General features: G+C 38.7%; 1 protein-coding gene across 3 annotated transcripts in view; it reads right to left on the bottom strand.

Annotated features, from left to right (window-relative positions):
* DGKI (diacylglycerol kinase iota) overlaps positions 1–26,093 on the bottom strand; it is a 475,885-nt gene that overhangs the window by 209,792 nt on the left and 240,000 nt on the right. For all 3 annotated transcript variants that reach the window (XM_032761874.2, XM_058427069.1, XM_058427074.1), the window contains exons 11-14: positions 17,544–17,626; positions 15,564–15,624; positions 4,527–4,640; positions 2,333–2,470 (exon numbers count right to left, since the gene is read on the bottom strand). In XM_032761874.2, coding sequence (XP_032617765.1) covers positions 2,333–2,470; positions 4,527–4,640; positions 15,564–15,624; positions 17,544–17,626 — 396 coding nt within the window. The remainder of the gene's footprint in view (positions 1–2,332; positions 2,471–4,526; positions 4,641–15,563; positions 15,625–17,543; positions 17,627–26,093) is intronic.

Consider the following 26,093-nt stretch of genomic DNA (forward strand, 5'->3'; position numbering starts at 1 on the left):
AAGGAGATCGAGACCATGGTGAAACCCCGTCTCTACTAAAAATACAAAAAATTAGCCGGGCGTGGTGGCGGGCGCCTGTAGTCCCAGCTACTCGGAGAGGCTGAGGCAGGAGAATGGCGTGAACCCGGGAGGCGGAGCTTGCAGTGAGCCAAGATGGTGCCACTGCACTCCAGCCTGGGCGACAGAGCGAGACTCCGTCTCAAAAAAAAAAAAAGTGAAATAAGAGAGGGAACAAGAGAGATATAAATGCAGAAAAAAGAAAATTGGATTGGCTTGGTCTCTAATGAAAGTAAGGAATGACCCCACATGGAAGGTCTTGATTCAAAGCCTATGTAATGATTCAGAGTCCAAGTGAGCCCTTAGAAATGGTCTCAACTAAATGAAGGACCGGGAGAGAAACTAAACACGTAGAACAATGCCAAAATCATGTCTTACTCTTCAGCCTTCTTATTTGAGAATATCCAGTTCCTGCACTTAAACAAAATACCAGTTCTTAGTAATGACAGCATGGGCTGGTGATCCTGCCAAAAGCACAGACATGTTCATCTCCTCTACCATTTATGTTCTTTTGGCCACAATTCTAACCCATGTCTTAACATCTACTGATAGCTAAGGAGAACATCTGGTCACCATCACCTAAATCATATCCCAATTTACTCTGTTTTTAAGTTATTTATATTTTCCAGGAAAACTTGCCCCAGTTTCCCATACATCTCTTTAAAAACCCATTTTAAATAAACCCTTTAATTATCTGGATTGGTGTTCCCTGGCTACACCAAGAAGTCTTTCCATTTCTTAAGCTGTTGGAAAGAGAATTAAATATGGATTTCTATTGCATGTCTAACTATTCCAAGTTTAGTAGGAAAAGAAACTTAAAATATCCATATGGTACTCTTCTTTATACTTTAGCTGTTTTCTATCCAATTTCTATAAGTCAAACACATTATAAAAAAGCTTCGTATCTCAAGATGACACTTGTTGTTTAAACAACATTGTGACATTATAAACTTGAATTCAGCTGAGCAATCATGATATCTACTAGAAATCTACTAGAATTTCAGGATCATGGTTTAGGTGAAAAAACCATAAAGACAGAGTAAAACATGTTTTAATCTAATTTAGCCAAGTAAAAAACTTGAAACTCTACTAAATTATAATATATGTAATTAAATTGATCAGGATCATGATGCTAATAAATGGGTGTTGGTTTGATCTAAATCTAAAATGATAGGGGGCTTAATCTATTATAAGACGGAAACATCCATGAAATCTTAGCCTCAATAAACGGCATGGTTCACTATAATTGGGATACCATTTAAAGTACAGATGCCTGGGCCTTAACTTGCATTTACTTAATCAGAATCTCTGGTGACTGGGCCTTGTAATCTGCATTTTAACAAACACACCTGGAGATTCTTATACATACAGAGTTTGAAAATTCAATCATAGAAGGAAAATGGAAAGTAATGTGAGGGAAACCTACCAAATTTATCTGAAATTGAGGCCATAATTTAGAACCGAAGGACCAACTGAAGGCTCACAGTACTAATTACAACTATTCATATATCCCTTGGTTTGCTTTTCGGTTCAAATAAAAGCTCAATCACTAAAAGAAAACATGAAGTCTGGACATAAAGATGACAACAATAGATACTGGGGATCACTAGAGTAGGGAGGGAAGGAGAGGCAGCAAGGATTGAAAACCTGTTGGTTACTATGCTCACTATCTGGGTGATGGGATCAATCATACCCCAAACCTCAGCATCATATAATATATCCATGAAACAAACTTGCACACATGCAGCTTGAATATAAAATAAAAGTCAAAATTTTTTTTTAAATAACGTGAAGTCAAAACATTTATTGAGGTATCTTCAAGTCCCACCCAAGTGGTAACATTGGCATTGTTAATACCTCTTCAACATAAGATATATTTTATATCAGGCCAGAAATCTCAGGAGGTTATATTTCTACAGAAAGAACAAGCGCCCAATGCTTCCAAATATACATATTTTTTCATCTTCTCATAGGTTATTTGCTATTAACATGAATGATTAAGACAGAATACATGCCTTTCTAGTGTAGAAGTTGAAGACAGAGAAGAGCTCCCTGAGCTTTGGAAGCAGATATGGAGCCTAGGTATTTAGAGGTCTATAGGGCAGAATCATTAGGTGGTAATATTATACCCATAGCCCTAGTAGCCATCCACTCAAACACTGTCACATTATCTCAGAGGAATTCATCAGCACATGACTCTCCAGCCAGGAATCTTTTCCTGTAGCTCAGGCAGATGCTCCGGGGTTCCTTTCTGCAGAACAAAAAACTCTCTAACCTTACACACGCCATCTTCAAGTTCTTCTGGAGGCAAGTCGGGGTTTCTTTCCACATGGAGGTTCCAGCGATCTAGCTGTACAATTGTCCCGTCTTCCACTTGGCACAGGATCTTAGAAACAGGTTCATCAGTGTAGCCCTGAGGAATCAGAGAACATATCCATTGCTGTCCAGAGTGGAGAATAGTGAAGCCAATGCTATTTTATGCAAGGAAGAGCCAAGCCGCTATATTCTGTTTATTTTATAATTAGCAAGGTTTGGCCGGGCGTGGTGGCTCAAGCCTGTAATCCTAGCACTTTGGGAGGCCAAGGTGGGTGGATCACGAGGTCAGGAGTTCAAGACCATCCTGGCCAACATAGTGAAACCCTGTCTCTACTAAAAATACAAAAAAATTAGCAGGGCGTGGTGGTGGGCGCCTGTAGTCCCAGCTCCTCGGGAGGCTGAAGCAGGAGAATGGCGTGAACCTGGGAGGCGGAGCTTGCAGTGAGCCGAGATGGTGCCACTGCACTCCAGCCTGGGGGACAGAGCCAGACTCTGTCTCAAAAAAAAAAAAAAAATTAGCAAGGTTTGGAGAGCAATTTTTTACCTTGAGGTACTTAGAATTTGAGACAATACTATAAGTAAGATACATAGAAACACTAGCTCTGGCTGGTTAGAGCTGAGGAATATTTTTTGTCAGCAGCAAGAACCAATAGTCACCGGTACACATTAAGGGTCATATTGAAGGCTGGATGGCCACTTTTATCAGAGTAAAAAACAGGACTCCCCATGGCTCTCACTGGAGGAATTTGGGGGAAACACAAAACAAATGTGTTTGGAGAGGCAAGGAAAGAATCAAGAAGGGATGGGATTGACAATGCTTGTCTATTAACATTCCCTGTCAATCACCTCTCCCTGACCTCCTTGGAAGACACCATTCTTCCCATGACCTGCGGCAAGTCTCACTGAGGAATGGCCCTGTTAGGGAGCTACTTAATCCTTGAAGATCCATTACTGACAGCACGATAGACTGTCCTCAATAGGATATTTAAGGCACTGATTTGGAAGGGAGAAGTTAACACTGATGATAACTTTGGTTGCCCCATGTAAATACATTTTTTAATTCTACACTGCCCACTTTAAAAAAAGGCCTGTGGAAGGTTAATTTGCCCAAAGGTCAACAAACATCTGCTAAACATCTGAATATAATTTTCACAGAGCCCAGCCCAGGTAATGCTCTCACATGAGCAGATAAAAAGTTGGTGGGGACCAGGTGCAGTGACTCACGCCTGTAATCTCAGCACTTTGGGAGGCTTAGGCTGGTGGATCACGAGGTCAGGAGTTTGAAACCAGCCTGGCCAACATGGTGAAACCCTGTCTCTAATAAACATAAAAAAAAAAAAATTAGCTGCACAGGGTGGCAGGCACCTGTAATCCCAGCTACTCGGGAGGTTGAGGCAGGAGAATTGCTTGAACCTGGGAGGCAGAAGTTGCAGTGAGCTGAGATCGTACCACTGCACTTTAGCCTGGCGACAGAACAAGACTCCATCTCAAAAAAGAAAAAAAAAAGTTGGTGGGGCTGTATACGTGTACGCATATGTATATATACACAGTGTATGTATATATATTGCGCCTTCTTACTGTCATAGTACTATAACATACATAAGTAAATAAATGGCTGTTTAGTGACTGCAGAACAATTCCCCCCAAGCTTGCCTGAAGTTGGCTTCATTGTGGAAAGGACAGGTAAGTACCTATACAGCCAAAGCTCTGATGACACAAATCAGAACAAACAAAAAAAATGCTCGAAAAAAGTCTTAACTCTCCCAAGTAAGGTGTGTAAAGTTGAACCAGATTTGCTATCCTAACTGGGGATTAGAGCCTGGATTAACTGAAGTCTGTATGATCCTTTTACGTGCAGACTTGGGGCCAAATTCGCCCACTGTTTTTTAGTGGATACCTCAAAAACCCGCAGGCCTGTGTACTAACCACTATGTTTCTCTCATACCAAGCTTTCCTTTCCCTTCTAGCTAATTATAAGTTTAAACTGAAGAAGGTACCAGATCAAATAAGGGCTCAAGGGCACTTTGATTCTCAACTCTAACTTATGCCTTGGACAGCAGCAGCAGTACCCTCCTCTTCCATTAGAACATCAGTGGATCTGGAATCTGGTTTGTCGTTTGATGATATGGGCAGCCCCGGAGAGCAGTTCTTACCCCTCCCCAGTTGAGAGTCCGAGCCAGGTCATTCCCAGTCCCCAGAGGAAGGACCCCCACAGGAGGCTGAGGGCTCAGCTGCAGTTCATCCAGGATGGAAAGGATCCAGCCCACCTACAGGCGCATCGGGGGCCAGAAGAGATATAAGAAAGATAAATAAGTTACAAAGAAAACAGTTTGAGAAACAGAGGCTTTCAAGAGCTAAACAGAATGGTTTCATTTTTCTTTAAAACATGTATGTTTTAATTCAGTGAGTAGGGAATAGATAGTTCGCTTATCACAGGCAGTTTCAAAATGGTTAAAGGAAAAAGGACCCTTTTGCACATGTTCTATCACACAAGCAAAACTAAACCCATTCATGTGTGTGTTTAACTAGAAACACACTTGTAAATTTCTCAGAGTTTAAGACTTTCGTAGTATAACAGGGCACAGGAAGGAATATAAAACTCAGAATCAGACTAAATTTCCATCTGACTCATGCTGGCTGCATAACCTCGACTAAATTATTTAACCTCACTGAGACTCATTTACTTGATTTTCAAAATGGGGATAATAATACGTACCTCACACGATTGTTTACTAATTAAACTAAAATGTACATAAAGCACGTAACATGGTACATGGCCCATGTAAGTACTTATTAAATGGTTGCCCTCTATAGTATCATCTTGGAAATTGATAGTGTTTTCCTAAATATCCCTCTATTTTCCTTAATGAAACATTATGAAAATGTAATTATGGACAGATCTAGTACCTATTATAAGTTTAGGCAGGAAATTGATACTTATATACTAGAATCATATCCCTGTTTAATCTTTTTCTAAGATAAATAGTACTTTGGGTTTAGTCTTACAACTAATTAGAAAAATTGACCAAAATTTGAAATGGCAAAAAGGAGCTTGAATATCCTTATAATGTCATATTAAAATAGTGTTTCACAGGCCTATCTAAGAATTGTGTAACTGTAGGTTAACATAGATTTCTGTCCTATAGAGACACAAATGTCAAGAAGAGATGATTGCTTTAAAGTTTATAGTTTTATTCTCTCATAGGACGTTGATCAGTTTTGCATCAAATTTAGAAAAATTATTTTGATATGAAGTACATAATTCTTTTTCTCTAGTTCTGATAAATCAGCTTTACTATCTTGCAGGTTCCCTCATTAAAGAGCTAAGCAAATTTTTTGACATGTATTCATTCTATATTTGTATGAGTCATGCTTCTTGAAAATACTAGATCATTCGTTTATTGAACACTACTTCATATAAAACTCTGAACTAAGCAACCAAAATAAAGAGATAAATGAGCTAGGCTGTGACAGATAAGGTAGAAAGATTGCTCTCGAGGAGTTCACAGTAACACAAACATGGACATACCGAAGCTTTTTTTTTTTTTTTTGAGACGGAGTCTCAATCTGTCGCCCAGGCTGGAGTGCAGTGGCACGATCTCAGCTCACTGCAAGCTCCACCTCCCGGGTTCACGTCATTCTCCTGCCTCAGCCTCTCTGAGTAGCTGGGACTATAGGCATGTGCCACCACGCCCGGCTAATTTTTTGTATTTTTAGTAGAGACGGGGTTTCACCGTGTTAGCCAGAATGGTCTCGACCTCCTGATCTTGTGATCTGCCCACCTCGGCCTCCCAAAGTGCTGGGATTACAGGTGTGAGCTACCGTGCCAGGCCCATACTGATGCCTTTCTATGTGCCATGCCTGAGCAAAGTCCTTTAATGAATTATTGTATTAAACTTTAAAACATTCTCTGTAAGATAAATATTAATGTAATTTTCATTTCCATCTTTATAGATAAGGAAACAGAGAATTGGAAGGGTAAGTGACCTCCTTAGTATCACATGGTTTACACGATAGAGAATGCCTAATGCCAGTGGCCAACCCCTAAACTGCTAAGGTGTAAGGAGTCTCTAAATAAAGAACTCAACCCCCTTCTGGATATGGCCAGACCCTCCTGGAAACAGTGGCATGTGATTTGCAGAACCTGTGGAGACGAAGAAACCTTAAACATTGCTTGATCAAATTCAGTGAACTTGCAGAATGATAAACTGAGGTGCAAAAAAAACCATGGAATTTTCTCAAGACTAAATGATTAGAAGTGTCAGAGTCACGGTAACTTTGGTTCTCCTGACTTCCACCTAAAATTCTTTCTCCTCCACAAAGATTACTTCCCAGGATATAAAACTTGCTCGTGTACCAATTATGTCTAAAATTGTGTTTATCTTCTAAAAAGGCAGACCACATGGTTCACCCAGTGTGGTAACTAAAAATCCAGACCTATAAATGTCAAAAAGTCTGTCCATTTCCCTCAACTGGGGAACTTACTCCCAGACAGATCCTTAGATTCTGACCCAGAGCTTCTTTAGTTTCTTCTTTTACGTGCAATACCAACAAAGCTTGCTACTGAAGTCCAAACAAAAATGCCTGATGCTAGGCTGGGCGTGGTGGCTCACGCTTGTAATCCCAGCACTTTGGGAGGCTGAGGCGGGCGGATCACGAGGTCAGGAGATCGAGACCATGGTGAAACCCCGTCTCTACTAAAAATACAAAAAATAAGCCGGGCGTGGTGGCGGGCGCCTGTAGTCCCAGCTACTCGGAGAGGCTGAGGCAGGAGAATGGCGTGAACCCAGGAGGCGGAGCTTGCAGTGAGCCGAGATTGCGCCACTGCACTCCAGCCTGGGCGACAGAGCAAGACTCCGCCAAAAAAAAAAAAAAAAAAATGCCTGATGCTAAATTAGTTCTGATGTTTGTGCTTGACATTGTTTCTGCACTGCTAAAAGCACAAATTAAACACAGTAAAAGTAGATCTAATAAACTGCAAGAAGGGGTCTTAAAGGCCATAAAAAGGACATAAACACTCAGAAAAAGCCCACCCATCTGGGATCACCAACTGCAGAAACAACAGCCCTGAATAGAGCCAGACTCACAGACCCATGAGAGAACTCAGTAGAAATCTAATTCACCACCCCTTCCAAAGAAGGAAGAAGAAGGCATTCTCTTTAAAACTTCTCTAAGAGACGGTCATTCAACCTCTCCTTTATGATTTGTACTCCCAAGTCAGCCCATTTTCTTTCAGGCAGATTTAAATTAGACATTTTTCTTATGCTCGCTTGAAATATGTCTCTCTTTTCTGGGTAAAGAAAATGTTATGAGTTTACACTTTCAATACCCCATTTCACTCAGACACAACAATGATCGAAAAGAAAAAAAGAAAAAAAAAAAGACACAGCTTCAATGGGCCAGAAAAAAAATACAAAGTGGCACAGCTGGGGTGAAGGCTTGGATCAGCTTGGCTCCTGGTCTTGCAAATAGCAGAGGAAGCCGGGATTTTGGCTTTTGCCTGATAATGGAGAAATAAAAGCGCGTCCCCTACCGAGAGCAAGCTGTCCTAGAGCAAGGCTCTTCCATAGCAGGGAGGAAGAGAAGAGGGAGGAATGTGAAAACCAGTCTGAGGTCAGGGCCCACAGAAAGCTGAGACTTGCTAGGGCTGAAAGAAGCCCAGAAAGCCTCCCTGGTAAATGCTCAACCCAACTTCCCAAAAGCCCAATGACATACCCCTGCCATCTTCCCAGGATGGAGCCATAGGAATCTATAGAAAAACCCAGCTCTCATGTGAAAGTCCTGAAAACAATTCAGTATGACTAGAAACCAAAGTGATTCAGAGATAGAAAAGTACAAATTAAATAAAGCAACTTCCTGTGAAGATGAGGTTGCAAAGAAACAATTCCACATTGCAGGAGGAATGCTAACACTAAAACAGATGGAACGTCAGGGGGTTAATTCACTGCCCATGGAACACAATTTCCAAATGACTTTGAAGTACGTGACATGTCCCACAACTTCTATGAATCAATGCTGTGTCTTTTTTTTTTTTTTTTTTTTTTTTTTGTCTTTTTTGAGACAGTTTCACTCTGTTGCCCAGTCTGGAGTGGTGCAATCTCAACTCACTGCAGCCTCTACCTCTTGGGCTCAAGCGACTCTCCAGCCTCAGCCTCCCGAGCAGGACTACAAGCGCAAGTCACCACACCTGGCTAATTTTTGCATTTTTTGTAGAGATGGGGGGCTTTTGCCACGTTGCCCAGGCTGGTCTCAAACTCCTGAGCTCAAAGTGATCTGCCTGCCAAAGTGCTGGGATTACAGGCATGAGCCACCACACCCAGCCGATGCTGTGTCTTCTAATAGCCCTCATTCAAATCTTCTAGGCTGTGTTCCTATTTGTTTTCTCAGAGAAGGTTGTCAGGAGTTCTCATGATACTGAGCTATGAGTCCTCACAAAGGCAGAGTCCACAGGGTGCGTGGATTTCTCACCATCTCTTCTCCTTTTACCCTTGATCTATGCAGAAAAGGACAAGTACACAGGGTATGAATGTAAAGGTGCTTCGCCTCTCATCAATTGATTTGCTTTATGAACCGGATAAACAGATTTTGTCTCCTTTTTTCTGTTGCCAAATGATCAAATATGTCATTGTCTCCTGAATATAAGCAGAAAATCTTGCATTTCATCATTCCATCACCCTTGGAGTCATCAAAGGCCTCCTGCCTTTCACAGCACAGATTTTGTTTTGTCTTGAAATTCTCCCACAGACAACCAACATTAGGCTAATGGTTTTCTGGCTGAGGTGGGTCTATATCGCCCCTCCACAGCTCCTGAATACTATTTCTCAGCCAGCAGCTCTATCAGCACTCCCCAACAGCCAGCATCCCCGGAAGACAGCACAGCGCAGAAGTGTGGGGCACCGAGATGAGCGGCAGGGAGCTCAGTTCCACCACAAACTGGCTGGGTGAGTTTAGGCAAGTCATTTAGTCTCTCTAAGCTCCCCTCACATCTGTACAGCAAGAGTAATAATAATGCCTGTCTTTTAGAGTTGCTTCATCAACTCATGTGTAGACATTGCTTAGCTAGTGCCTGACAAACAGGAAATGCTAAACTAACATTAGCTACTATGACTCAGCTAGATTTTGCTTCCTCTTTTCTCACTTCATCAATAAAGGCCCAGTTTCCTAGAAGCAAAATGTCCTCTTCCCATTTCTCCACTTAAAGTTGAGCCCTTAGTTTGCAAATCAGCCCCACCTTTGGCTGCCATCAAATCAGGAAGCCTTTCTTTTGCAGACTATAAAGAACAGTAAAAGCAGAGGTGTCCTGCAGTAAAAAGGGGCTATAAAAAACAAAATGGAAACAAATACACACAATAGCAGGAGACATAAAAAATCTTGGGAAACAATCTGTGTCTCTGTCCTTAGAGAAAAACTTTACAAAAGATCTTAAAGCTGTTACTGGAAGCTCTGTCTTTACAGTAATCCGGAACCTGTTTCCACCTGAAGTCCAGACTGCACATTGAAAGGTTCTATGGGCAGGAACTCTGCCACGGCTTTCATATTTTCCCAAATCATCTCCACCAGCTCACCTAGCACCCTTTCAATTAAATTATTTAATTAACTGCAACTTATTGCACTTGGTATATTTTCCACCAGAACTGAAGAAAGTTATCCTGATTGGGCCTAATGATTTTCCAGCTTGCAAAGTTCTTTCCTTCCTTCCTAGGAAAAGCAGAGCTGACAGATTGAGAACACCAGGTCCTCCGCTTTGTCCCTGAGCAGCCATGCACAGCAGCAGCTGGTCAATGCTGCCACCATCTGTCTGTTTTTAGCATTAGTTGTCACTGAATGTTTACCAAGTGCATTTTGAACAATATTTTCATTCTGCAGTATACTAACATGAGGGGTGGCTGAAGGGTGGAGATGACAGCGAACTGATATTTTCTTCCAACAGAACAGATGCACATTGCACTGCCTTGTAGTACATGCAGGCCAAAAAGCGAAGGACACTCACGTTTGGAAATCAAAGGAAAATAAGAGTTTTGCTGAACTCTGAAAGAAAATGATCACACAGTATTGGATGGCTGGGGGACCCTTTTGAATATGTGCACGATAATTCTTCCTTTTGATATTTTAATGTATGTTTGCACTTAATAAGGCCAACATGTGTTAAAAGAAATGTGCTTAAAATTAGCCCAAAAGAAATCAAGATAAAAGTCAGAATATGACCTTTTCTTGAAACAATATAGAATCCACACTGAAGGTACACTGTGTGCTTACTCATTGAAAGAGGATGAAATATAACTAGGCTGAGGATGAATGAGGAAAGGGGCTTAGGATGAGGGATTGTCCCTGTCGATTAAAGGAAAATAATACTTCCTTCTTTGCACTGGCTGTGGTGAGTCAGGGCATGGGGATGTCTACCATTTGAGATGTCTTTTTATCTAGAGAAGCCAATAGAACAAGAAATAAGCATGAATTGGATGGCTGGAGTCAATTTAATGTCAGGCCTTTTGGAAATAATTAAAATGGTTACAGGTGGACTTGCAGATCCAGCCAAGTTCACCAAAGTCAGGAGCCAGATAGATAGGGACCATGGGTCACACACCTTAAGGAGCCATAATGAGGGTACATGAGCCTCAGGAGATCAGTTCATGTGCTCGTCAATATTTCAGCAGGGTGACAGCCATTGGGAGTTGAATAGGTGTCAGTGTGGCCAAGGAAGTGAGAAAATACAAATTTATCACATGACCAAAAACAGGCTATTTCTCATTTATAAACATGAAGGTTTGAGATCATTCTTGAGTTGGCTGAATTTTATTGCAGCCAAGAGATCTGAAAATGGGATCAGACCATCTGACAGCTGTAACTATGTGACAGCCTCTGAACTGTGCAAGCCAGTAACAAAGAGACTACACCTGCACTGTCCAACGCAGCAGCCATTGGCCACATGTGGTGATCCAGCATTCGAATATAGCTAATCCAAATTGGATGTGCTGTAAGTATAAAATACATGATAGATTTTGAAGACTGTACAAATAGAACATAAAATATCTTAACAACGTTTATAAATTAACATATATTGAAATGATACTATTTTAGATAAATAAAATATATTATAAATTAATTTCACCTGCTTACCTTTTTAAAAGTACCTTCTAGAAAATTCAAAATTGTACAAATCTGGCTTGCATTAAAGTTCCCTTGAACAATAGCCTATATTATTATAATGCTACAGCTATAAGAACCTTAGAGATCTGAATGCATTTCTTTGTAGATTTAGAAGGTCTCAAAAGAGGTTAAGGAACCTGCCAAAGGTCACAGAAATGAGGGCAGAATCACCTCTTTCACCTCCACTTCCAAGTGCATTATTGGGGATGTATCCCTCTGCTTTCTCATTTTTTTTTTTTTTTTTGAGACAGAGTCTCACTGTGTCACCCAGGCTGGAGTGCAGTAGCGCAATCTCAGCTCACTGCCACCTCCACCTCCTGAGTTCAAGCGATTCTCCTGCCTCAACCTCCCAAGTAGCTGGGATTACAGCTGTGTATCACCATGCCTGACTAATTTTTATATTTTTAATAGAGATGGTGTTTCATCAGATTGGCCAAGCTGATCTCAAACTCCTCACCTCAAGTGATGCACTCACCTCGGCCTCCCAAAGTGCTGGGATTATAGGCATAAGCCACCACACCTGGCCTTTCACGTATTTTTTAAATAATATACAATTAAAGTAGCTAATATTGAAGCCTAAGAACTTTTTTCCAAAGTAATGCAAACTTTCTATACCTTAAATAATACTTTCTATACCTTAAATAATGCTCTCAATTTAAACTAATATGGTTATGGGGTAATATAGCCTTATCCTAGTCAGTGAAAAATATTCAATTTCTGATTTCTCCCTAAGCTTTGTCACTTTACTGGCAGCATTCTGCCAGCTTCTACAGTGATAGATGTGCTCACTAACTAAAGGCTGAATACCTTATGTCAAATATATACCTGAATTCAGAATTATACTCCACTTGCCTAAAGCCAGCAATTTTCTTTATGAATTCCTCAGGCTGTTTCCTCTATATAAACTCTGCCTCCACCCACAATTAAAAGTTTCATTTTCTAAACTAACAAAACAAAAAAATATCAATCACATACCATCATAAACATTTCATATACCCCATGTTTTTCACAAAACATCTTATTCTAACAAGGTAAATTAAATAAAACTTGGGTTTACATAAGGTACAAGATAAGCAAAGTTTTGATTCTGAGTATTTTAACTACAGATGTTACCACCGACAAAAATAATTAGTTTAAATGCACCAACTCTAGGGTAAACGCACTACTTTTATTTTAGGCATGCTGAATGCAAATGGCCATGCGGCACCCAAGTGTAAATGACTAGTACGTTTGTGAATTACATCAGAGGAGGTAAAAACAGAAGTTAAAAGATAGATAATGTCCCTAAGAGGAAAACGTACCTATCACATTAAAAAAAAATTAGTTACCTTTATGGAATACTCATAAGTTATGGTATCATTAATGAAGTTGCTTGAAAAGACTGGATATGAAAAGTAGGAGAAGTAGGTAGTCTACATGTCAGGAGGCTGACAATGGCATCAGCGAGATCACAGACATTCAAAACTGTAATCGGATCTGGCCATTAGGAATTTATTAAGATTGTACCAACTTTCACTTACTCATCATTCTGGGTTTTGTCCCACATACTCTATTGAAACTGCTTTCTTGAAATTCCATATTCCATGGTAACTTTTCAGTCTCTCCTTAAAAACGTAACTACTGCCTCTTTCTTGAAACTCCTTTTTTGGTTTGTTTACTTGACAGAACAGACTGGTGGTTGTCCTATTCTTCTGTTTTTTCATTTATTTTCCTTTTGGACTTTGGCTCAGGCCCCATAATTATATGTTTCACAAGTGTGTGGACTTGGCTCTCTTTCCTCTTTATCCTTTATTCATTGGAATCCCATACTTTCAAATATGCATCTAATTACAGAGAATATCTCAATACTACAAGACCTAGCACAGTGCTTCCTCCACATATCTGCTGAGTAAAGAAGGAAAACGGGCAAATTATTATAAGGGGTCAAGATTTTTTCGGCCAGGCGCGGTGGCTCACACCTGTAATCCCAGCACTTTGGGAGGCCAAGGCGGGTGGATCACGAGGTCAGGAGATCGAGACCATCCTGGCTAACACGGTGAAATGTCATCTCTACTAAAAATACAAAAATTAGCCCGCTGTGGTGGCACGTGCCTGTAGTCCCAACTACTCGGGAGGCTGAGGCAAAAGAATCGCTTGAACCTGGGAGGCAGAGGTTGCAGTGAGCTGAGATTGTGCCACTGCACTCCAGCCTGGGTGACAGAGGGAGACTCCGTCTCAAAAAAAAAAAAAAGAAAGAAAGAAAAGAAAAGGAAGAAGAAAGGAAAGAGAATGAGGGAGGGAGAGGTGGAATGGGAGTTTCCATGGAGAAAGGGAGGCCTGGGAGATGGAGCACCCAAGGCAACAAAGAAGTCCAAGATCTGGGGATGTTATGTGTACCGTATGTGGATTTGAGTTAAGAAAGAGGAAGGACGACATCCTCAACTTATCTGTTTTTGTTACTGAGGTTTAGAAAAGGAGAAAAGATGTGAGTGAGATGCTGAAGTCATATGAGGAGGCAAGTAGATGCTAAAATAAGGAAGATAACTGGGTATGGTAAAGAGTCACAGTGAGTTTACCCTTTCATTAAAGATAACTAAGCTGGGGGATGCTTGAGTTAGGAAGCACACAGTATATCCATCCTCAGAGGGTTCATTTGGCTGTAATTCTACTAAAGAAAGTTGGGAAATTTTGCCCTAGCATATCCCTTAAATTTATCTCCCTAGAACACTAAAATCAATTGAAATTGGTATTGTGTGGGGAAAAAAAATTCCACGGCCAAACAATTTTGAAAAACGTTGGGTTTAAAAAAGTTAAATAGGTTTGGCTTCTTTGCTGTAAGACATAATAATGAATTTTATAAACTAATAATGTGTAATATGAACCTTGAATAAAGATAAAGACTATTTTTCCCAACTGAACATTGTTTTTACTCCTCCACACAGTATCTGAGAGACCAATAAAAATCACAGCTCTATTTCATTCTCATTGCATTTATTGGTATATAATGCGTATCCAACCCTACATTAAGTGCTTACGTGCTAAGAGAGACAGTATTTGAAGATTTTGTTGCTACCTTTGAGAATAAAACATTCTAATTAGGGAAATTAGAGAAAAGCTAAAGATAGTTCATAATACAATCGTAGATCCTATGAGATCAGATTCCAAATCCGGAAGAAAAAGAACCAGACAACACAATCTAAATGTCATGATTCTCAATTCTTTACTTTGTTAACTATATCACCATAAGTAGTAGAGGCCAAATGGAGAAAACAGATGAGGCATAATAAACAGGAGAAAATATATCCATGATATTAACCTTCAGCCCAATTCCACCTTTTTTCATAAATGAATACAAACATACAGTCAGAAGGAATAAGTTCTAATGTTCAATGGCAGAGTAGGGTGAGTACAGTTAGCAACAATGTATTATATATTTCAAAGTAGCTAGGAAAAAGAACTTGAAACGTTCCCAACACATAGAAATGATACTCTAGGTAATGGATACCTCCAAACCTTGACTTGATCATTATACATTCTATGCATAAAACAAAATATCACACATACCCCAAATACATGTAAAATATATCAACAAAAAAGAATATAAATAGGACCAATTAATAATCTTTAAGGCAAAACAATAGTCAATATTCTGAGTTTTATTCCCACTAGTAAAAAAAAAAAAGTAATAATTCAATTGTACCCACGTATTTCTCCCTACTGTGGCCAAATTATTAAGAATAAATGGAAACAGTTCAGCTTATATTTTAAAAGGAATTTATCTATCTATAATCTTCATTTTAAGGATTTGACCACATCCCTACTTCATGGCACAGGAAAGAATACAGCATAGTCAAGGGAGTGAAACACACATTAGAACGATCAAGTATGTATTCATAAGGACAATAACAAAGTCCCTTGTTACTCTTAGGGGCTATGATTCACATGACAGATATACATGTGTTAGGGGATTAGAAAGACTGAGCAATGACTAAAAAGAAGTGCCACAAGAAAACAATAAGAAAGATAGAATTGGCAGAGAACTGGATTTTCTTTCAGGGACCTACCGTTCCATCCCCACCACAGGCCAGAATTCGCAGATTTGGTACTTTCCTATACAATTCAAGCCTGTAGAGGAAATAGAAGAAAAAGTAAACAAAAGAACATTTCACTGGCTAGAGCAGGGAGAAAGCAGAGGACAACATGGGTAGGGGTGGTGTCCGCTGGAGAAAATGTATAATCATGAGGATGACAATGCTATCATAAGTCCCAAGTAACCACAGGAAGAATGACTCCCACAAGTGGAACAGGTGTAGGCATCAGACATTATTTTTGAATAAATAATTCAACGCTGGAATTTAAGGGATTTTAGGATGTCCTTTATTTCCCATAACTTCTATTATATGTCAACGTTATTTTCCTCATTAGTTTTGACTTCCTTTTCTTTTCCCATCATTTCCTCTTCTCCTTTCCCCAAGAAAATCATCATTAATTGATAATCAGTAGTCCTTATATATCCCCTCTTTATATTTATTAGCTTTCCCTGGATGTACTTTTTCTAACTTATACTTTCTACTCTTAATCCTAAGAAATCTTTTTCAGCGAGATGGGGAGGCTTCCCCACTATCAGATGTGAACACAGGTATCACATCTACAATTCCATCTAGTCTCTCTGTCAGCTCAGTTACTTACACACCACTTATACCTCCAACCCAAAGTGGGAAGATTGACTGATTTTTCTTTATTTCAAACTTCTCTGCTTGAAATAAGATCATTTTGTGTTTCCTCTTGGCTCTCAGGAAAATGCATTGACACTGCCCCTGCTAAATCTTTTGCTTAGGGGAAGCTGCTAGAGGCTGTAATCTAGAAAATACCACCTATTTAAATCACAAAATATGGTTTTTTCCTGAAAATATTTCCTGTCCTACCATGTTCTTTATGGTGACCTCTCAAGTGTCTCTCTAGGGTCTAACTAAAGTGATAAAATCTTAAGAAAAATAAGCTCCTAAAATGGCACATCCCAGGACAGCAGATTTGCCTTAGCATAATCAAGTACAGAAAATAAAAATAAATAAATATATATATATGTGTGTGTGTGTGTGTATTATGGGACAGAGAGAGAAAGAATCTTGCAGCAAACTCAACTGGCAAAGAAATTTATACATTAAGAAAATAACAAATTAATTTTCATATTTCCTAATCTGCATGCTTAAAATAAGTAATTTATCCATTTTATACAAGAATACTATTTCTCTAGAAATCACCTTTTCCTCTGATATTGTTAACTATTAAAAAATAAATGGTATCTTTGTGTTCTAACATTTATCAGATAACATCTGAACTATCCTAGTACATGAATTTAAAACAGGGAACCAGAGAACAGCAGAACTGTCCTTGGTCTTTTCCACTGAGTGCCTCTCCACCAAAGGGGAGAAACAGGATATGGGTCACCTACAATCTAGACTTTATTTTAAACACTTCTAACAAGCAGAGAATGAGATTTCTGAGAAGCTCAGAAAAGGGATTGAGCAGGAATTAATATGTCTTCCCCACATTTGTACAGAGTCCTCAGGTATAATCAATTGATTCTCTCTCTTGCACACAAGCACGCGCACACACACACACACACACTCTCTCTCTCTTTTCAGTTCAAATGTTCATTAACAAACATGGCTCCACCCTCCACAGACATACATTTACATTCCATTAATGTGCATCTCCAAAGTTGTACATGAAGAAATAGAAAAACAATGAGTCCTTTCTCAATTCACAGATTTGCAGAGAACAACCTACAGTTACACATACATAAGTAACAAACACACTAGACGTATCCTGAGTTAATAGCTGAGAAGATATGTTTTGAAGGGAACTAAGCCAATCTAGAGTAGGAGAGAACTTTAGATGAAGTTTTAAAGGAAGGAGAGTACAGGTGAGAAGGTAGATGACAGATGGTCAGGAAATACCTCACAAGGTAATCAGATAATGAAGCAGAAAATTCTCACTTGCCTAAAATACATATGGACCATGGAGAATATTTCCAGACTTACGCATCTTTTGGCCCTTCCTGAGAAAGATCAAAGACTTGCCGTGGATTCAGGTACCACATGAACATCTGCAGGACTTTGGTTCCCTGTAAAAAATAAATACACAAAAAGGCAATAATAGGAAGAAATTTCCCAAGAATAACTGCTCATTTAAAAAATAAATACTTTTATTTAAAATAATACACAGGGCACGGTGGCTCACGCCTGTAATCCCAGCACCTTGAAAGGCTGAGGCAGGTGGATCGCTTGAGCCCAGGAGATTGAGACTGGCATGGGCAACATGACAAAATCCCGTCTCTACAAAAAATACAAACATTAGCCAGGTGTGGTGACACATGCCTTTAGTCCCAGCCAAGGGGGCGGAGTGTGCAGTGAGCCGAGATCACACCATTGCACTCCAGCCTGAGTGACAGGAGTGAAACCCTGTCTCAAAAAGTAAAAATAAGTGAGTGAATGAATGATGAATAAATAAATAAAATAATATCTAATTATAAGCAGTATAGAAGAGTAGTTAAAATCACGGGCTTTGGTCATGGATATCCATAGGTTGAATGTCAGGTCAGATGTTTATCTAACCGGTGTAACTCTGGGCAAGTTTCTTCATTTCATTTAGCTCAGCCCACCTTTTCTTTAACACAGAGATAAGAATGCCCAGTTTGTAGACTTGTTGCAAGGATTAAAAGCCATAATTTTTGAGAAGTACATCACAGTGTTTAAAATGCAGTAAGCCCTTAATGAATACTATTTATTTTACTATCATTAATGTATGAAAATCCATATAGAAAAGTTATTAGTCTATGTAATTTGACATTAATTTTCACTTTATTGTACAGATTGTCTGTATAACATATGGGCAGTATTAGCTAAGTATTAATGTAATGTTATAGAAATAGTTTTTTCTAACTGAAGCAAAAGTATCCCAGGCTCCCAGTTATTTTATACATATATAAAACTTCCTTAGTAAGATCACAGGTTACTTTGACATTTTCAATCTCCATGCCTATACTGGTTTGTTTAAGCCAAACACTTTTCTCTCACATGAACATTTTCGGGGCATTTTAAGTAACTGTGACATTTATAGAGATCATCATTACAGCAGATATAAGGTCACTTTAGAGATCATTTTTAAAGTGGATTGAGCAAACAAAAAATGCAAGAAGGATCTTTTTATCAAGCAATACCAAAAGAGCTTTAAAAATGAGTAGGATGCCCCATTTTATCACCCATAGCAAATAATATTTGACCAGTTGAGCCGAGTTTGTTGCTCATAATATTGTTGTTTTAGTAGATGTCATCATTGCTCTTTAAAATATGCCTAGGTTTGTATATCTAATAAGCTGCATTTATGAGTCATCCTAGTATAGTGGACATAGTATGAGATTTGAGGTCAAACTAACTTTAGTGTTCTGAGTAATCATGAGCATTTATAACCTTGCAGAAATGCAGTATATAAAATAGAAAGGATGTCCACCTTCCAGGGTGAGTATGAGAATTAAATGAACCAGTAGCAGTCACGTATCTAGCACAGTATATGGCACAAAACAGCCCTTTGTTAATGTTAATCCTTTTCTTTTTTGCAGCCTGTTAATCTATTCATTAAATTACACTTGAGAATGTGAGCTCTAAAGTGTAGCTTATAATTATCACATTGTTACTCCTGTTGTTACACAGGCCAATGCAGGTCTTTTGTTGCATGTACCAGCCAAACCTATAATTTAGAAGTTCTGCCTTATCATGTGCTTGCTATAATTTTAGGAATCACATTCTATCTAATAATTACAACGAATCCTTCAGTTTCACCAAATGACATATTTTGCTTCCTATCAAATTCAAACATAGATTTAGATATATATACACACTAAATACTGGATCATTTTCCCTCTTCTCATGCTGAGCCTTGCTATAAAGTGTGTTTGGGATTATCTCGAATAATCTTTCATGTTTAATAGGTAACGCAGGAGTTATTTTAATGACCAACTAATTTATAAAACATTTCCAACTGACTTGCTAGAAAATTCTTTGTTCAGTTTTAGATTGCTAGAGTAGTTTGAATTGTTGATGTTAATTACTCCTTTCCACCTTTGCTATAGTAGAGTGCACATCTCAGTTTCAGCCTCTCTATTATGCAAATATTAATAGGTAATTAACATCTTCCAAAAAATAAAAATAAAAAGCATTGAGAGGTTGTTTTCCTTAAACTTGAATTTCTCTAAAAGGTCTGAGTGGCCACAGAGGTGCCATTTCTATTGCAGTCTATTGGAATAACATCCCTGCAATTGTGTAGAGATAACTTGCATAGCCAGGCATGGCTACCCTGTTGAAGTTGACATTCAGGCATGATATAATTACATCTTTTAAAAAGTAATCTTCTTTCCAAAATATGGTATTTATTACCAAAAACGATAAGTATCTAAAAGAAAGCATTGAAAAAATGCTCCACCTAGTGGGTGGAGAAACAAAGATCTAACTCACACATTTAAATGAATTCTATTAACTCTGCTGTTACCTCTAGGTTAGGTCATTTTAAAGCTTTAATAGAGATAATTTATCAAATGTAACTGAATGGTTTGACAAATATTAATTCACCAGGAGAAGGGTAATTCATTTCTTCCTCAATAGTAGGATTAAATCTGCTCATTTAGACACCTGTCACTCACTAACAACTCTCCAGCACACTCATAGTTATCACATGCTATAATGCCAAACACAAAAACTGCAACTTTTGTGCAAGAGTCTAATTTTCTCTAAATGAAAAAAAACAGCTTATATGCCAATCCCAATCCATGCATGCTGTTGTAGATATACCTCACTGGCCACAGAACTTTTTTAGATCTTATAAGAATGGGTATTCCTAAGGAGTGAAAAGAACATTATTCTTCCAAGCAGCAAGTACTAGGGAGGGAGTGCAACAGGAGAATACAAATTCCCAAAAAGTGGCTGGATTGAACAAGATTCATTCATTCACCTACTATGTGACAGGCACAGTTTTAGGTAGGAGAATACAGAGATGAACAAGACAGAGATGATCTTGCTCTCAGAAGAAAGTTCTGTGCATTATTCATAAAGGAAAGGGGGTGTGGAGAAGCAATCAAGAATGGGTCGGTTCAAACAGCTCATCAATCTTCATCAAAGCACCATAACTCTAGTGTAGGCTGAAACTCTGCTATGTTACTAAGTCTTGGTTTATATCATGCAGGCATTATCTAGATTATAGAAAGAACAACTGCCCACACAATAAGAAAGGCCTGAGAAAAATACATTAATGAGAGGAAGGGCTTAAGAAATAATTATTTCAAACTGCTTCAAACAATCCAAACAGAATGCCTCATTTATTCGATAAATACGTATTAGGTCCCTACTCTGTCCTTGTGTGCCGTCGGGATCTCAGAATTTACTGGAAGGAGAGCAATACAAAATAAATTAATTCACTAAAGATGGGAACTTCTCTGATACAGATGTCTGCTGAGGATGATGAGTGCCCAAAGGAAACACTCGTAAGCCCAAGTTGAGAGATTAGAAGGCGTTGTAAGTAAAATATCTGAAATGTGTCTTGAAAAATGAGTAGAGTTAACTGTTTCTTTCCACCTCAAATAGATGAAGAAACTTCAGGGTAAAGGCACAAAAGGTGTGAAACAGCAAGACATCCCATGAAAAAGCTATATTCTGTTCACTTTTCTGAACCATGAGATAGGGAGTTGCAAGAGAGGAGACAGCTGAAGTGAGTTGTGGTTTAAATAATGTACGCTGAGAAGCTTAGGCTTTAATTTATAGAAAACAAGGAGTCATTGAAAAGTCTTAATTAAGAGATTCAGACCACCTTTTTTTTCTCCCAGACTGACTTTTTTTTATACATCGCTCTGGCTACAGATTAAGGAACCAGACCTATCACAGGAGCTAGTTTGGGTCTTAGCTGCCCAATCCTCCCACCAATATTATAATTTCAGAAATAGGACTTTCCATAGATTCATCATTTGGTTGTTTTAATTCCATCTGTTGAGGCTAGCTGGACAAGAAGATATTGAGGCTGGATTTTGACAAGTGTCCTCATCTATTGACTGCCCTCTGCCCTCTTCCCTGCCTACTCTAAACCTTAGGAGCCTAAACTTTTATCTAAACATAATGATCCTTGAATTACCACTAGGTTGAGAAGTTTCCAGTACTGCAAAAAAGTAACCACTTCATTAAAGTTGTTTGTCCAATTATTTAGAAACAGTTTTGGGACTCAAATTTCTCATCTGAAGTTATTTACTCTTTCTGTCTTCCACTTCTCCCCACCTTGATGTGACTGGCCCCTGACTTAGGAGAGGTGGCCCTAGTCTGAGAAAGCCTATTCCCAGATGGTGGTGTAAACTCAGCTGGCATGTGTCTGTCCACAGACTGGATACCTCTTCCTCGATCACCCTACTGATAAAGACCCTGGGACCTGTAATCCAACGATCCAACTCCTGCCATACCTCTACCCTAGGATTCCACATCGAACAGTGTGCAAAGCCAGGGTCTGGATCCCTTGGCTCTCAGGGATGACCAGCTAGAATCATCCTAGAGGTCAGAACATTGCTTTACCCTGAAGTTAAAGTCTAGGTCACTGGAAGAGAAAGTCATGACAGAACATGAGGGAGAGACAGCGTGAAAGCAGGAAACACTGAGAGGTATCACAGGATTCTATAAAACTCAGAAAGATGCTAATGAGTCCAGGACCTCAAAGAAAAATCTAAGTTTTGACATTAAGGCAAACAGAAGTGTAAAGGAGGGACCTATTTCTTTAGTACTCGAAAGTTTCCACACATAGGAGGGGACTGCATTGGAGTAAACTTTATCTTACACTTACTATCTCTTTCCACAGAAGGAGGTATTCAAAGCTGAAATTTTTGGCTGGGCACAGTGCTGTAATCCCAGCACTTTGGGTGGCCGAGGCGGGCAGATCACCCGAGGTCAGGCATTCCAGACCAGCCTGGCCAACATAGTGAAACCCTGTCTCTACTAAAAATACAGAAATTAGCCTGGTGTGGTGGCACATGCCTGTAATCTCAGCTACTTGGGAGGCTGAGCCAAGAGAATTGCTTGAACCCGGGAGGTGGAGGTTGCAGTGAGCTGAGATCGTGTCACTGCACTCCAGCCTGGGTGACAGAGCAAGACTCTGTCTCAAAAAAATTAAATTAAATTAAATTAAATTCAAAAGTTGAAATTTTGGTCCTTGATTCCTCAAATAATTCAAATCCCAATAAAATAATAGCAGCAGCGCTACCAAGCTCTACAGCTTTGCAAAACACCCAGTGTCATCACTACGTTAAGAGTGTTGGAAAAACAAAGAGACAATTACTGCTAAGTTTAAAAGAAGAGATTTAACAACCTTGGTGTTCATCAGCGGAAGAATGGGTAAAGAAACTGTGGTATATATACATAATAAAATACTATTTGACCATAAAAAGGAATGAAATCCTGTCATTTGCAGCAACAAAGATAGAACTGGAGGTCCTTATGTTAAGTGAAATAAACCCGGCACAGAAAGACAAAAATTGACATGTTCTCACTCGTATGTAATAGAGCTAAAAAAGTGGATCTGACAGAGGTAGAGAGTAGAATGATAGTTACCAGAGGCTGGGAAGGGTGTGGTGGGCGTGGGGGATGACCAAAGGTTGGATAGTGAGTACAAACATACAATTACATAGAAGAAATAGGTTCTAGTGTTTGCACAGTGGGGTGACTATACTTAACAACAGTATATTGTACATTTCAAAATAGCTAGAAGATTTGAAATATTTCAAACACAAAGAAATGATAAATGTTTGAGGTGATAGGTGTGCTAAATACCCTAATTTGATCACTATACATGCCATAAATGTATCAAAATAGTATATGTACTCCATAAGTATGTACAAAAAGAATGTATCAATTTAGAAAAAAATTAAAGTTTTAAAATATGGGATTTCTTAAAAGAGAGACATAGAAGCAGTCCTTACATAGTTCATCCCAATACATTCCTTCAAAATGTTTTTCTTACACAAGTAAAAGATTATATAAAGAAAAAAAAGCTATTTTTCTTGCCAGTAGGTGGCAATATTGTCCAGTAATTTACTTAAAAAACAGAAGACTAGCAAGTTAAAAATGAAAAAAAAAGAAAAAAAGGAAAAAAAAAGTCTAAAGCCTAAGTTTCAAAGACAGAAGGAGATAGGAATGCTTTATACCTAAAAGCAGGTGAGTGGAATAAGTAAATTATTAAAAGGCAAAACTCAAGATTTAACAAAAAATATCTGTTTTTCTATTGATCACAGCAAGGCCCTGCTAACCAGAGTATGGTTCTCTGAGCAGCAGTCTCAGCACCTGCGAGCTTGTTACGAATGCAGCATCTTAGGGCCCACCCCGACTTAGTGAAGCAGAATCTGCATTTTAACACAATTCCCATCTGAATCATATGCACACTAAATTCCACCATATTATTCCTCTGTTCAAAAGCCAAAAGATTTTTTAAACTAAAATATTTTAAACAGCAAAAAAACTAGTTTCCATTGCATAAGTCCAAAGTCTTCAACCTGAAGTATCCTGTTTCTTGAAGACGTGATTCCATAGGATCATTCTAATCTTTAATCGCATTTCCAATAACTTAATATGCATGCACCACTCATCATATTGTCCTCAAAATGAATAATCGGCATCATGACATCTGTTCTTCTAATCCTATTATACAATTATTTAACTATGTGCCATGTTCTAGAAATCACATATTCAATGGTGGACCTGTATCCCAACAGTGAAGATGCACACAGAGCAGTTATGTTGCAGTTCATATCATGCAAGTGTGTACCAAGGGCTATCGGGGCAAAGTGGACAGGATGATTGATCTCGAGAAATGGTTCAGAAAGGCACCACTGAGCCTTGAAGGATGAACAAGAATTTGCCGAACAGGAATCTGCCACAGTAAAGAGCAGGAAAAGGACAGACCTTCCAGTCTTCTCTCCTCTGCATAACTAAGTAGTGCCCATCTTTGATTTCAGCCACGTCCATGACACCATTTCCTTATCTCTCCCCAGTCACTGCTTACCTCTGAAATATCATAGCACTGCAGTCTGAGCCACTCAATTTAGAAGTCACATGCAGTTAATGTTGCTTAAATTATTTTCCATTTGTTCCTTTTGTGTCATTTACAAGATGTCTTTAGAAAATTCATTTTAAGCTTCCTTGACCTCTCTTTTCTATTTAGTGAAATAGGAAGCAATATTAGATAATCTCCGAAGTCCCCGTCATTAATAATTTACACAAAGACTGGAATAGGAACAGGTTATGTCTCAACTGGATCATCAGCTCCTTAAAGAAATAGATAACTTACAAGATTCTGTGTGCCCTAGGAAAGAGAGCTTATAATGATTTAATAAATGCATCTTATATGTGGACTGTCATGACAAAATATATTTGAAACTAATTAATATGTGGTGCTCAGGTGGCCAAAATCATGGAACCAATTACATTTCCATGTCTCAGGAAATGCATCCTGACCTCCCAACTGCATCTCTAACCTTTGATAGAACATAGGGATACTAGCCCAAGAGAGTGGGTATGGTTCAGGGAAAATTAAACCTCATTTCAAGGAAACCCACGTCTAGGTCTTCCACTAATGATGTCTCAGAATTGCCATCATTACTCCATGAAGATCTCTCGGCAACTCAAAACCGCAGGACTTGAAAACAGATGGTTTCTTTGCTTACACAAATTTCTTTTCCTTGTTCTCCAAAATGTTCATATTTTTACCATAACAAGTTTTTGAGAATTTTGAAGAGAGAGATGAAAGGAGGAATAATATTTCATTTAAATCCTAAGCTCCCCTAAGAGAAGTTTTATTTTAATTAATACATTCTGGACAATGCCCATTGTCTTTAGTACTAAGAACATCATCTTCGACCGGTGGGTCAATCCTGATTATACAACTTACCTTCCTTATACGGGATGACTAAAGGGTTTCAAATCTCCAGTTGTTTATTGTAAAACTTGAAGGAATCTTGTCTCAAAATGTAAAATATATACTTCGCGGATAAAGAAAATATTTTCTCATCCAAACTCAGAAGAAAATAGCAGAAACTTACAGCCCATAGAAGAGTATTGATAAGAAGCCTCAGAGAGTGGGAAGATAACTGGATGAAGAGACAAAGACCAGGATTCAAGAACAAATTCTGTCCTTTAAAGAGCAGTGCCACTTCAGGCATGCCTTTAGACTTAACTTTTCTAAGTCAATTTCTTCATTCTCAAATGAGATAAGTATCTGTACTATTGGATTTGGGCTAGGACCAAGTGAAATCTTAAGAAGTTGATATTTTCTATAATGTTGGTGGTATTTGGTAGTGATTATCATGGCTCATGAATCATCCTTTTTTCTTCTCTGAGGATAGGGATGAAAGTAGTTGTATCTAAATTGCAGTAGAAAGAAATAAAAAGAAGTTGATAAAGGGCCTCCTAACTACAAGAATTGAGGAATCCTGAAACATATGAACTAAGAGAAATTATAGAATATCCTTTCTTGAAAATATGTAAGGAAAAAGTCAGTAGTTAGGTTTCTTAAGCGCC

This window comes from Hylobates moloch, unplaced genomic scaffold (assembly GCF_009828535.3).
Source record: "Hylobates moloch isolate HMO894 unplaced genomic scaffold, HMol_V3 SCAFFOLD_1, whole genome shotgun sequence".
NCBI classification, from domain to species: Eukaryota; Metazoa; Chordata; class Mammalia; order Primates; family Hylobatidae; genus Hylobates; species Hylobates moloch.